The sequence below is a fragment of the Meleagris gallopavo genome, chromosome 1 (genome assembly GCF_905368555.1).
Source record: "Meleagris gallopavo chromosome 1, MGAL_WU_HG_1.1, whole genome shotgun sequence".
In the NCBI taxonomy this organism is placed as follows: Eukaryota; Metazoa; Chordata; class Aves; order Galliformes; family Phasianidae; genus Meleagris; species Meleagris gallopavo.
In genome coordinates, this window is record NC_139404.1 from 126,939,495 (window position 1) to 126,952,734 (window position 13,240).

Genomic DNA, 13,240 nt, shown 5'->3' on the forward strand with positions numbered 1-13,240 from the left:
GAACTGGGATTGTTCAGTCTGGAGAAGAGAAGGCTCAAGGGAGACCTTATGGCTCTTTAAAATTACCTGAAGGGAGGTTGTGGTGAGGTGGGGATTAGTCTCTTCTGCCATGTAATCATCAATAGGATGAGAGGAAATGGCGTCAAGCTGCACAGGGGAGATTCAGGCTGGATGTTAAGAAATAATTCTCTGAGAGATTGGTCAGGCTCTGGAACAGGCTGCCTAGGGAGGCGGTTCAAGAAACATTTAGATATTGTACCGATGGACACGGTTCAGTAGGAAATAGTGGTAGCAGGCAGATGGTTGGACTGGACGATCTTGGAGGTCTTTTCCAACCTTGATGATTCTATGGAAAGTACACAAGCATGTTCATTTCTTGAAAGTTTTTTTTTTTTTTTTTTTTTTTAAGAAAATAAGTTAAAGACTTTAATAAAGTGTGAAACAATACCTTTGTGATAGAGTGGCTACATCCTTGGCAGCATTTGATGATCTTTGCAAGTATGATACTCAGAACAAAACAGAAACAAAAAACCTCAGCAAAAAGAACAGCAAAGGCCAAATACAAAGAAGTTTCTTAGAAGACAGGTTCAGATCTTGACTGAGCAAACAAAACCTTTGGCTTGTTGAGGTATAGCATTAGGTGTTAAAATTTCCACAAAAGTTTATTGCAAGTGAGAATGAACGTCCAGGGAAAGCCTTTGGCCTCTTTCAGCAAAGTCGGCATTTAGTTCTGGGAACGTGATCAGCAACACACTCATTGACATTCCTCAGCTGGGTGAGCAGGAACACTTAGAGAAATGCTTCTCTGAATTATTTCAGTAATGCTTGGGGAGCAAGAACTGAGTTGTGTTTAAAAAAAGGATACTTCTTGTTTTTCCTCATATAAAACCCTTTTGTCTGTCTAAACATCAAAGTGTTTGTCACTTTTCTCACAATTCGAGATGTTATCCCTTGGCCTTCCTTGCTATTTCGTCTTTTCATACCCAATCTACAAAGGAAATTAACGATCTGTTTTCTACACTGGTCTAATATTCTGTTAACTCGACAGGAACTGTAAACTCAACAGTCCAGCAGAGGTTGAATACCCAGAAGGAATATTACATGTAGAGGATTCCTAAGTTTTCATCACTTTTAGCTAAATTTAGTTAGAAATAAACTATCCTAATCCTTTAGCTCTCATTACTGTATTGTTAATGATAAGCAGAGCAAGTAAAAGAACTTCAGTGTTACTTTTTGCTAAAAATGCACTATCTTGATTTAAAAAAAAAAATACAAACCAAAATTTTTACTCACATTGGCTTTCATTAAAAACTTTTAATATGACTTCCTTAAGCATTTACAATAAAATATGTGCTTTTATTTTCATTCTGAATATGTTTGCAACTAAGTTCAGCATTCCATGTTGGTTGATTTGTTTATTTTCCCGGAGCGTGAATCATGCTGTCCTACATACCTCAGCTAGAGTAGTGTCTTTCTAAAAGTGCAAAGATTTCAAAGGATTCTGGAAACAAGGAGTTAATATTCTACTCAGGAATGCTTTACCAGGTAGTGAACCAAATTAATGAATCAGAATAAACACTAGAAGGCTTTCTGCTTACTGGCATGCTTTGAGATTTATTTTTCCTCCTCAAATCACAAAACTTTTTACAAAATGGTAAATCTATTTTCAGTCAGCTCACAGGCTTTTCAGTCTTTCTTGCAGGTGCACTTGACACAACAGGAAAAGAACAGATGAGAGAAAGGAAATACCTCAGTTTTATTTAGTAATCTCCTAAAAAGAAAGTAGACATCTCTGTTGTTACTCTTCCATGACAAAGAAATAAGAGAGTTCTCTTCTCTTCTGCTTTTTTAGTCTTTGTTTCTTCGTATACCTTTTACTATTTTATTTGCCATCTTTTGTCTGCTGAAGGGAAAGAAATCACCATCCCCGACAAAAGAATCACTAAGCAGCTTTCACCCTCAGTTATGATTACAGCTTACTGAAATTACAAGTGAACCTTTTGAGTGCTCCGAGTGAGGAAGTGTGAAAAGGAGCAAAAATATTCTCTCCAGATTTAGCGAGGGGTTAGTACCTAGTATTGAACTGAAATACACCAGTCTACTAAATGTTCCAGAAATTAGGTATTTCATAACATTTCTCTCTCTATGCCCAAATTTCTAGGGCTACTGTAAATGGCAATATGACTGTACTTTCTCATTTGAAGAATCCATATCAAGTCTTTCTTTCTGTCTACCTACATCTTCACTTGTCATAGTTCAGACACAGCTGTTGCCAAAATAAAACAACATCTTTCTTACAGGATATTTATGTAAGAGAATGCATGTTTACAGTTTTGAAACCAGAGGTGAGATTTTATGTTGTAAAATTATTCTGCAGGAAATTTTCTCTTGCAGTGATTCATGGCAACTCCATTGAATTAAATTGTACTGGAAGTCTGGAATTGCAGGAAAGCAGCTCATAAATGGAAGGAGAATGTAATTATAATACTAAAAAACAACCAACCAATGAAACAAAAAAAGCAACAAAAAAACCCAACCAAATAACAACAAAAAAACTTTCTTGCTTTATTTATGACATTTTCAACTAAAACCACAAGTGACAAACACAGACTGTGGTTGCCATGGGGGAAGGACTTCATATTACCCCAAATGAGATGGAAATATAGTTGTAGTACTAATAGACAGAATAATGGGGAAGCATGTTGAAATACTGTGTTGTGAATCCAGCAGCTTCATTCATCCATTGCTGTTAAAAGCAAAACATCAAAAATAGTGGCGACTCAGAGCAGGAACTGCTGGTGGTCCGTGTTTCATGAGCAAGAAATTCAGGATTAGTGATCCAGAAAGATTTGGCAAAAAGAAAGGCAAAGATGAAGTGGTGATTTTCTGTACTCCACATTTCCATAAGAAAGCTTGCAAGTCTTCCATACCCTGCAGGCTCCCTACTCCTCTGCAGAAGGCACTAAGGAACTATCACTGCTTGCGATGGACATATTTTGTAGCTCCTTATGATGGACAATTTCCTTACAGAAAACCATGCCAAGGGGACCCACCATTTTTGGAGAACTTTTGTAGGCAGAACAGCAAAGCCCAGAGCCTTACAATCCCAGTTCAAGGGGTGCCTAAATCTGGGAGGCAATTAGGTTTTACTGACAGTTCTGTCCCGTAAATGTATAAAATCTGCCTTTAACCCTTAATGGCTCTGAATCCCAACTGTTTTGCATATTTTAGCATCTCTGTGTGTTGTTCCCTTCTTTCTTGTCATTGTGTACTTTCTGAAAAAGCAAGTTTATGTCCAGATCTGGGCTCCCTGGTGCGAAAAAAGACAGGAGTCTCCTGGAAAGAGTCCAGCGAAGGGCCACAAAGATGATAAAGGGCCTGGAGCATCTCTCATATGAGGAAAGGCTGATGACCTGGGTTTGTTCAGCTTTGAGAAAAGAAGACTGAGAAGGGATCTTATTAATGTTTATAAATATCTTAAATGTGGAAGTCAAAGGGACATGGCCAACCTCTTTTCAAAGGTCTGTGGGGACAGGATAAGGGGAAATGGTTATAAATTAAAGCATAGAAAGTTCTGCACGAATATGTGAAGAAACTTCTTCACAGTAAGGGTGACAGAGCACTGGAACAGGCTGCCCAGGGAGGCTGTAGAGTCTTCTCCTATTTCTAAGTTATCTCCTTCGGAGATAGTCAAGACCTGCCTGGAAGCCTACCTGTGCAGCCTATTGCAGGGATCCTGCTTTGCAGGGGATTGGACTCAATGATCTCTAGAGGTCTCTTCCAACCCCTACAATTCAGTGATTCTGTGATTTATTAGCTGCTTTCAGAAAATATGTTTGTGATTATTCCTTATATAAAACTCAGTGTAACAGATATTCAACAACTTTGTGCCTGGTGTGAAAGTTTTAATGGAAATTTTCACTTGTACTTCAACCTCACAAATACATATGCTTCTTATAGGAATAGCATCTGGAGGTGAGATCTCTCAGTCTCCAAGTCCAAAAGTCTTTCACTTTCACAGGCTTAACATTAAAGTTCTATAAATACTTTGGAATAGATAAAACCTTCCTGTTTGTTTTGGGAAATATAGGGTTGCTAGGCATGAATGGCTGTCACTCGACAAAGATTTTTAAGGCAATAATGGGTTCATGTTTACTATGGTTATTCGTGGATAGAACAGTTGAAATAGATGGCATTACGTTATTTTTTTTTTAAGAGCTATGTGTCAGTTAAATGCCTTTTCTAGTTCCCCTGAAAATTGAAGAGTTGGTTTTAATTCTTGATACAACTCCACTGACAAGAACAGAATTTCATCTGCAATGAATTTAGTTCAAAGTATTTTTTGCAGTTGTGATTATGTGTTCAATTTCATGTATGTATTCAGAACACATCTCTGACTTCTTTGCAATTTCTATTTTCTTGTTATTACCTGTTTGATACTGACTCTCACTATTTTCAAATATTTTTAGGTGACATTTGAAGCACTTATTGATCAGATCAAGAAACTACAGAAATAGGCCCACAGTGAACTTCTTACTGCCGTGGCTGTGCTTTTTATAGTTTTTCTGGATTGCACTCTTTACTTTTAGAATTGAATATTTCTTTTTCGCACTACAGCCTTTAGAAGCTTCATTTTTTGCCAGGTCTCAAGACTCATCAACAGTTATGTTGTGAAAGGGCTAAGAAGTTAATCAGTAACAGCTTTGCTCAGAAAGCACCATTTTTTGGCAGAATAGCTTTTGCCAACATGAGATACTCAGCACTGTGGGCCGACCACTACTCTGAGGGACAGACACACTGCTCCAAGGTTAAGACTACACAGTTACATTAAAGGTCTTATTTGACTAGATCTGAGCTTAAGTGACACTAACTGCTAGCCTCTATTGTGGCAGGTGTGTCTTGGAAAGAGATACTTGCATTAAACAGTGGAGGTGATCAGAGTCCATGTAAAGGGATATGCTTGTACTCACTCTCTGTTCCTCTTTATTCATAAAAACACCATAGATGTATCCAAAGTTATCAAATGTCTTGGCCTGGAATCCTTGAAAGGTCCATAGTTCCATTCTTCACAGAACGTGCTGTTCATTGACCATCTGCCTTTCACACCATTCATTGCCATTTCTTCAATTTTTGACCCTTGGCTTTTGTAAAATTACATTCCTGTACTACATGTATGCATCTAGTACTTTGAGATATGAGTTCCTGTTTGCAGCTGCTAAATAATGCTGCACTGTCTACAGTAAGCCAAACCATAAGCTACTTGTGTCTGCCAATAAAGGTTTATAAAGGTCAGACAGTGAAAGCATGGGTCTTTTTTGTAGACTGCTAAACTGAAACTCCTTTTGCAGAATTACGGGTGACACTGATAAGATATCTTTCAAAAACCGAAATGCAGCATCTGTTCTTTTAGATAGAAGAAGGTGTGCGACTTCTTTTGCTGTTCCCTCTAGCCTTTAAAGCACACAGTCTGTCCCTGGCTTTTGATTATACATGGCCTTGCTCTTACATTCAGTTCATATCATAGATATACAAAAAATAATTGATTGCATGTTCTCCTTTCCCCAGTTAAATATATATATTTACTTGGAATAGATTGCTATTTCATTGGACAAAAAACAAAAACAAACAAAAAAAAACCTCAAAAAATATTCAGTATTACAAGACAGCAAGGTCTTGACATCCAGAGTATATAGAATGGATTTAGCTCTTGAGGAACTTATGGTATAGTGTTCTAATGCAGACATCAATTTAATTCCAGTTTGTGATCTTCTCTGTGTCACAATCACATGACAATGAAGTGTGGTAATGGTAATGTATAGACTGTAAAACTATCAGAAAGCCATTCAGCAAAGAAAAAGTAGCTGTTCAAAGCTAGAAATAAATGAGACAGATAAAGCAATGCAATAAGTAGAAGGAAGAAGGCAGTTTTCAGAAAATTTTAATTGATTCAGTTCATTCAGGAATAACATCAAATGAAATTGGGCTTTTTAAAATTAATACTTAATTACTATATTAAGCATGTTTGCAATTTCTGCTTTGACGTATTGCTTCTCTTTCTTGACATTTTCTCTCTAGATTTTCAAGCCAAGTGTTCATGATATGATCAAGCTAGCTTACAGAGAACAAGAACGCTCTTTTGAATAATGGTTAAAAACGGATCCCACCTGGATGCTGAAACACTTGCAATGCTTCAAAATAAAGCTATCTCCATCACTCTCCCAGTGGTATATACAGTGGTGGCTATTATCAGTATTCCTGGAAACTTTTTCTCCCTTTGGGTGCTCTGCTGGCACATCAAACCCAAAACACCTTCTGTTATCTTCATGATCAACCTGAGCATCACGGATCTCATGCTGGCCTGCTGCTTTCCCTTCCAGATTTCTTATCACATATATGGCAATCACTGGACCTTTGGCAAGACTCTTTGCAGCCTTGTGACTGTGATGTTCTACTCCAACATGTATTCTTCCATACTGACTATGACCTGTATCAGCATAGAGAGGTACATGGGCGTGGTGCATCCCATGAAGTTGATCAAGTGGAGGAGAAAAAGATATGCCCTGGGTGCCTGCATGGTAATGTGGATTTTCTTGCTACTAGCTTTCTACCCATTGGAAAGCACAGATCTGACTTATGAAGTGAAAGAACTGGAGATTATAACTTGTTTTGATGTCCTCAAATGGGAGATGCTGCCCAACTTCGCAGCCTGGGTAGCCTTTCTTCTCACCCTATTTGTTGTGCTCTTTCTGATTCCTTTCATTGTAACAGTTGGATGCTACATCGGCACCATTCGGAAGCTTATTCAGACATCAAGCAGATATGGTAACAGGCAGAAGACTAGATCCATATACCTGGCAATTATAGTTCTTTTGGTATTCATCACTTGCTTCGCCCCCAATAATTTTATCCTGCTTGCACATATGATTGTCCGTCTGTTTTATAAAAGGAGTTTGTACCCTGCCTACAAACTCACCTTATGCTTAAGTTGCCTCAACAACTGCATAGATCCCTTCATTTATTATTTTGCATCTAAAGAATTTTACCAGAAGTTCATGCAAGTTTTTCGCCCTAAGGTACCACTGAGTGACAGCCTGGAAACTAGAAGAGAAAGCTTATTTTCTGGCAGGACCATGTCAGTCAGGTCGATGTCAAGTGGACCTATGGATGGCTTAGAGGGAGTGAAGATCTGTTTGCAAAGGCAAGAAAGTGTGTTCTAGCCTCAAGCTGGAAAGCACCTCTGAGTTCCATATGCAGAGGTAGATAATGTTTCTTTTTGAATAGCTACTCTGAAAATAACTTTCTCCAGTGACAGACATCAAACCATATTCATACTGTGCACGCTACTTTAGTAAACAACTGTTTGCTGATAAGAAGTGCAAGCACAAAAGAAACTGAGTTTATTCAAAAAACCACTGAAGAAAACCCAACATAGTTTTTTAAGGGTTAGCCTGGAATTAGTCGAAAGGATAAGTTTAGAACAAGAACTACATTTAAGATGTAAAATTTCAAGCATTACCCAAAGCTTGACGTCCTAGATGAATGTGAAATATTGCTGCATATGAATGAGTTAAAGCTTATGTTGAAGAGGGATTTGGGAAAGGGGAGTTATTTTTCTAAGCATTGTGCTTTGGGTTTTTTTAATGTATTGCTTTCTCTCTTGTATTTCTATGAAAGAATGAGTAAACATAGCTTGTCATTTTACCATTAATGCTTAATACATAGCCACTGTGAATTCACCACAACACTCACCCGACTGTTTATCGGAATCAAACCACACTAACCTTTGAAAAGGTTAGACTGACTCATATTGTTTACTTCAATTTTATCTAGCAAAATATCTCATGCAATGAAAGAAAAGCTAAAACAAAGAATATTTGAGACAACTTCAACTGCTGCATGGATTACATTTTCATTTTCTGAAATTACTCATTTCTCAGGATGGAGAAGGAGGTAAAAGAAGAGAAGACAACTTAATGTGTTTAAAGTAAAAACAAAACAGAAAGAAAAAAAAATACACACAAAAAAATCCACTGCTTACTTGCTTGGGACTGTAGTGTCCAAATCCAGCTCATTCAGTGTCATTTTCTTCAAGCATGCCCTACACAGTTGCCTGCTCTACCCCTCTAAAGAAAGAAACAATAATAATAATAAAGAAAGCTATACAAGACATAGCACAGTACTTTCAGTAGTTTGGACGTATGCCTTATTTATCTACTCTGTCTGAAAAGATACACAGGCTGGGTTTTTCCTAAGAAGTCCCATCATCACAAGACAAAAATTCAATTATACATGTTTTGCAGGCCCACATGATAATTTAGCATGATTTTGCCTTGCTTTCAAATCCCTCTTCCATCCACTTAAAGCATTACAGCTTTCTCTCAACCAAAACTGTCTTCAACACTTTGGCAGAAACTGTTTTGTCACTTACCCTAATGTCCCTTTCTTTCTCCCTCTTTTTTTTTTTTTTCCTTAATATGCAGATAGTTTTCTTTGTTATTTTTTCCAGCTCTAATGTGGATTTTCGTTCTGTTTGATTTTGAATTTAATCTTCAAGCACTTATTGCATCCTGAAATGTGCTGAAATGTCTCTAATGTAACTGACATCAAACAGAGCAGAAAAGGCAGAAGCTTTGCACGTTGGACGTCAACTGTTATACTTTGAAAAATACTGAATTGCTCCTTTTGCAACACAGAAAAGCTGCTCACAACTGACTGAAAATGTTCTTCTTTCCAGCTTCACTCAACTCACCATAATACTTCATCCTTTTCTCAACCATGCATCAAAAGCAATAGGAACAATATCCCATGCAGGTACTTCTTCATATCAGCTGGCCTCAAGTTAGCTCAGATTAGGCAAAATTTTCAGTTTTTGTTAATGGGATTGTTTCTCAGAAAAGGAATGTGGAAGTGAACAACATTTTGAATTTGATGGTGCATGCTATGAAGCTTTGGGGGTTGTTTTAAAAGAAGAAGATAAGAAGTCACTTCAAAAATAACCCAACGAACTGCTCTTTGACACTGGAAACATGTCCTCAAGGGACACCAGAAGGTGTAAGACTACTACCCTCCTTGTTCAGTGTATGTGAGTTTAAGTGTATTTTTATGTGTATATATACATACATATAAGCATATGTTGCCATTTAAGAAGTTGTTGTGAAGTTCATATCTATACTGCCTTCAGTTTAGGGAAACACTGTTTCCCACAGCATTCTTCTAAAGAGCCTGGCAGCCTGTGGCTTGGACACGTACAGTCTTTGCTAGAATAAGGAATGACTGCATGAACAGGCCAAGAGTGGTTGTGAATGGACTTAAATCCACCTGCTGGCTAGTCATGGGTGGTGATCCCCAGGGGTTGGCACTGTAGCCTGTTCTGCTCAATACAATACAACCTGAATGAGAGCACTGAGAGCACTCTGAGCAAGTCTGCAGATGACACCAAGTTGGGAGGAAGTGTCGATCTGCCTGGGGGTAGGAAGGCCTACAGAGGGATCTGGATAGGCTGGATCACTGCACTGAGGCCAATGGGGTGAGGTTCAACAAGACCAAGTGCCAGGTCCTGCACTTTGGCCACAACAGCACCAAGCAATGCTACAGGCTTAGGGCAGAGTGACTGGAAGATTGTGTGGATGAAAAGGACCTGGGGGTACTGGTCAACACTCAGCTGAATATGAGCCAGCAGTGTGCCCAGGTGGCTAAGAAGACCAACAGCATCCTGGCTTCTATCAGAAATAGCATTGCTATACTCCTGTATTCAGCTACGGTGAGGCCGCACCTCAAGTACTGTGCTCATCCTGGGGCCCCTCACTACAAGAAAGACATCGAGGACCTGGAGTATGTCTGTGGAAGGGCAACAAAGATGTTGAAGGGTCTGAAGCACAAGTCTAATGAGGAGCAGCTGAGGGAACTGGGATTATTCAGTCTGAAGAAGAGGAGGCACAGAGGAGACCTTATTGCTCTCTACAATGTGAAAGGAGCTTGCAGAGAGGTGGGAGTAGACCTCTTATCCCACATAACTACTGATAGGACAAGAGGGAATGGCTTCAAGTTGCACCAGGGGAGATTCAGCTTGTATACTGGGAAACATTTCTTCTCTGAAAGAGTGATCAGGTGCTCGAACGAGCTGCCCAGGGAGGTGGTTGAGTCACTGTCCCTGGAGGCATCCAAGAAAAATGTAGATGTTGTATTAAGGGATGTGGCTTAGTTGGGAAATATTGGTGGTAGGTGGATGGCTGGACTGAATGATTTTGGAGGCCTTTTCCAACCTTGGTGATTCTACGGTTTTATGATTCTAGTATGAGATCTGGATGACATGCTTACTAGATTGCCTCTGTGGCAGTAATTTTACTGAGAAGCTATGGATATATATAAGCTCATGTTCTGTTTGTTGTTATTGTTGGGTTTGTTTTTTTATTGCTTAACAATTTAATGTCTGAATGTGCTTGAACTTTTTTATATAATAATAAATGAATAAATAAACAAACCATGAAAAGGACATGATTTAAGAAGTGTTTGCACCTATCATGTGCAAGTTACTTCTCTGCTTAGAACAAGGCATGGAAATCAAGTTATTAAATAAAATGAATTGGTTTTCCATTGCTATTGACCCTTTTTTCTACATCTCTGCAACTTTTAAAGTTTCTCACTTTTCCAAGCTCTCTGAAAACTGTCTTTTTTTCTTTTCTCTGTATACCTGTCCATTTACTCTTCTATAGTAAATCTTATATATAAATACTAGAGGCTGGCAATGGGATGCTCACAAGAAAAAAAAATGAAGAACTCATTGTTGAAATAAATCATGTACTATCTTTCCTCAATTATGATGAAGTTCATATTCTCAAAAGGAGTTGCTGAAAGCAAGATTTCAATCATGCTACTCATACATAATATATTCTTCTGGATTACAATCATTTTAGATTACATCTTTGTGCATAAGTGTGATCTTGTCAAACTCATAAAGTATAATCATGGAGAACATTATAGAGTAGGGGACAACACTAAGCTGAAATATCTTTCTAAAAGCCTTCTGACAAAGCCATTCGACAAAAAATCTGTCTGAAGTCTGGACTTCTACAGAACTCTCAGTCTTCCATGATTTGCTTGTAAGGCTTATGATTTTTTATATTTTCCTTTAAGTCTAAATAGCCGGAGATATGTTAACAGCTGAGGAGACTCTGAGGACTCTTAAAGAGGTTGAAGATGTCAACCAGGATACCCTTCTAAATTTTAGCGCAAATAAAATGCCACCTGCTTGATTATCTTGGCTCATTACAATGCCAAGCAGACAATCTTTCAAGAAGCTTTTTCTTCTGAAGAATTTTAGCTGTGGTGGTTCTCTTTCCACAGCTCCTGCATCAGTGTTCACATGACCTGGCTCTGTCATATCAGAATTGTCCAGGAAAATGTGCACATTATCTTTCGAGGGAGCTGCCAAGGCTAATTCTCCCTTGAAGCTTTTCCCAATATCTTCCACATCCTCAACTGTTGTTGCTGGAATACAGGTGAGGTACAAGGAAAATGGGAAAGTGTTTCATTGAGTGCTTCAAATTCAAAGGAACTCAAAGGTTTGACTCCTGCTGTATATCTTAAAGACCTTGTCAAAGGAGAAAAGGCTTTGGGGAAGTATAAACAGATTCAAGTAAGAGATGGGTGAGGGGCTGAAGAAGTAACCTCTATGGAAGCTGAGGGAAGTAATACCATAAGTGAGAGTATGGAAAAAGATGCAGGAAGTTTGTCTCCAACAGAAACCATCCATGGTTGGAGAATGTCTGTAAATAATTTTCTTCATAAACAGCCAATTTTACTTTAGAAACATGGAGCCCTTTCAGTGTGAAAGTTGGAAGCAGCAGCAACTCTCCAGATTCTTGCTGCAAAGAAAGGAATATGATTAACAGATAAATAAACCACTACCTAGATACAGAGCAAACACCTCACAGAGGAACTCAGATATCTAGAAATGTGGGCTTGCCAGGCACAGTTCATCTGATCAGAAACTAGATATTAAGTGTTGCTCTAAGTGTCTTAGTGCATGGCAATATACATCTTGATTGCCTGTTCTGTTTCTGGAATCCACGTGATAGCTGTATTTGCTGTCGGTTGTGTTCAGACATCCAGATGTTAATAAACTTTCACATTACCATGAAGCCACACCACGAAAGGAATGTTAGTATGCTGGGCCTGCTACTTTCTGCTTCTTGATAGCTTTCTTCTTATTCTGCCATCTTCACACTTTTAACAGGAGCTTGCTCATCTGATGGAAATCCATATAGGCTTATAAGCTGGTAAAAATATTCCTGGGGACCACAGCAAACGCACAAATAGACTGCAAGTCTCTCTCACTTCCTTAAACCTTTATGGCTCCACAAAATTCAAGACAAATATATCATGTTAAATGACTGTAGCTCTCATCTTGCTGTTTACTTCTATTAACAGTGTATACAAACTTCTCACTTTAAAACTCTGCAGGGATGTGCAGTGAATTTTTCTTCTTCAAAAGGATTCAGCAATGCAACATCAATAGCGCTATTTTCCCAGCTCCTGCTTACTGACCACAGGCTGACATTTTTCCTTTCCCTATATCACGTTGCTTTCCAGTCTGTGCAGAATGCATCAGTGTCTCACCACATTGTGATGAATAATGCAAATCAGTCAGTATGATTCTTCCTAAAATGTCAACATATTTGTAGAAAGACAACTATTTCCACATATTGCTGCTAAAGCCAAGCCTTCAATGTGGTAAAAAATAAGATACAGTAGAGCAGATAACTTTTCTTTAATTGATAAATCTGATCTGATCAAGAAGGTAGAAGACAAACTCTGTAAGCTAACAGTATTTAATCTAGATTTTACACTTGCATTTTCATAAAGGTATTTGGGTCCCAGTTACTGCTGTTCACATAGTCGTGCACATTTGCTGGTGAGGCATTAAATGCTGTTACAAGCAAGGTATCTTTATGATGTCCTCTTATAGTTCCTATTTTGTTTATACATCAACTTTCAAGACTATCTGACATTAACTTTAGTTCTGAGTATCCCTATGTGCGCGCATACACACACACAGAGCTATATTAGGTAATCCTTAGCTAAGTCTACTAAATGGTACTTCGAGTGCTTGTGGCTGTGGGTTTTTGTCCCTACCGGTTACAGTTGTGCACAACTATGTAAATACAGCAAAGCCATAGAAAAATGATGGAATCTACTGCCCTCATGTGGAGACTGGCATAGTAAACATACAAAGATCACA

At 38.4% G+C, this 13,240-nt stretch overlaps 1 protein-coding gene across 7 annotated transcripts in view; it reads left to right on the top strand.

Annotated features, from left to right (window-relative positions):
* P2RY8 (P2Y receptor family member 8) overlaps window positions 1-10,596 on the top strand; it is a 31,064-nt gene extending 20,468 nt beyond the window's left edge. For all 7 annotated transcript variants that reach the window (XM_085213178.1, XM_085213161.1, XM_085213197.1 and 4 more), the window contains one exon: window positions 6,076-10,596. In XM_085213178.1, coding sequence (XP_085069304.1) covers window positions 6,144-7,217 — 1,074 coding nt within the window. In that variant the 5' untranslated portion in view covers window positions 6,076-6,143 and the 3' untranslated portion in view covers window positions 7,218-10,596. The remainder of the gene's footprint in view (window positions 1-6,075) is intronic.
* Window positions 10,597-13,240: the final 2,644 nt, after the last annotated feature.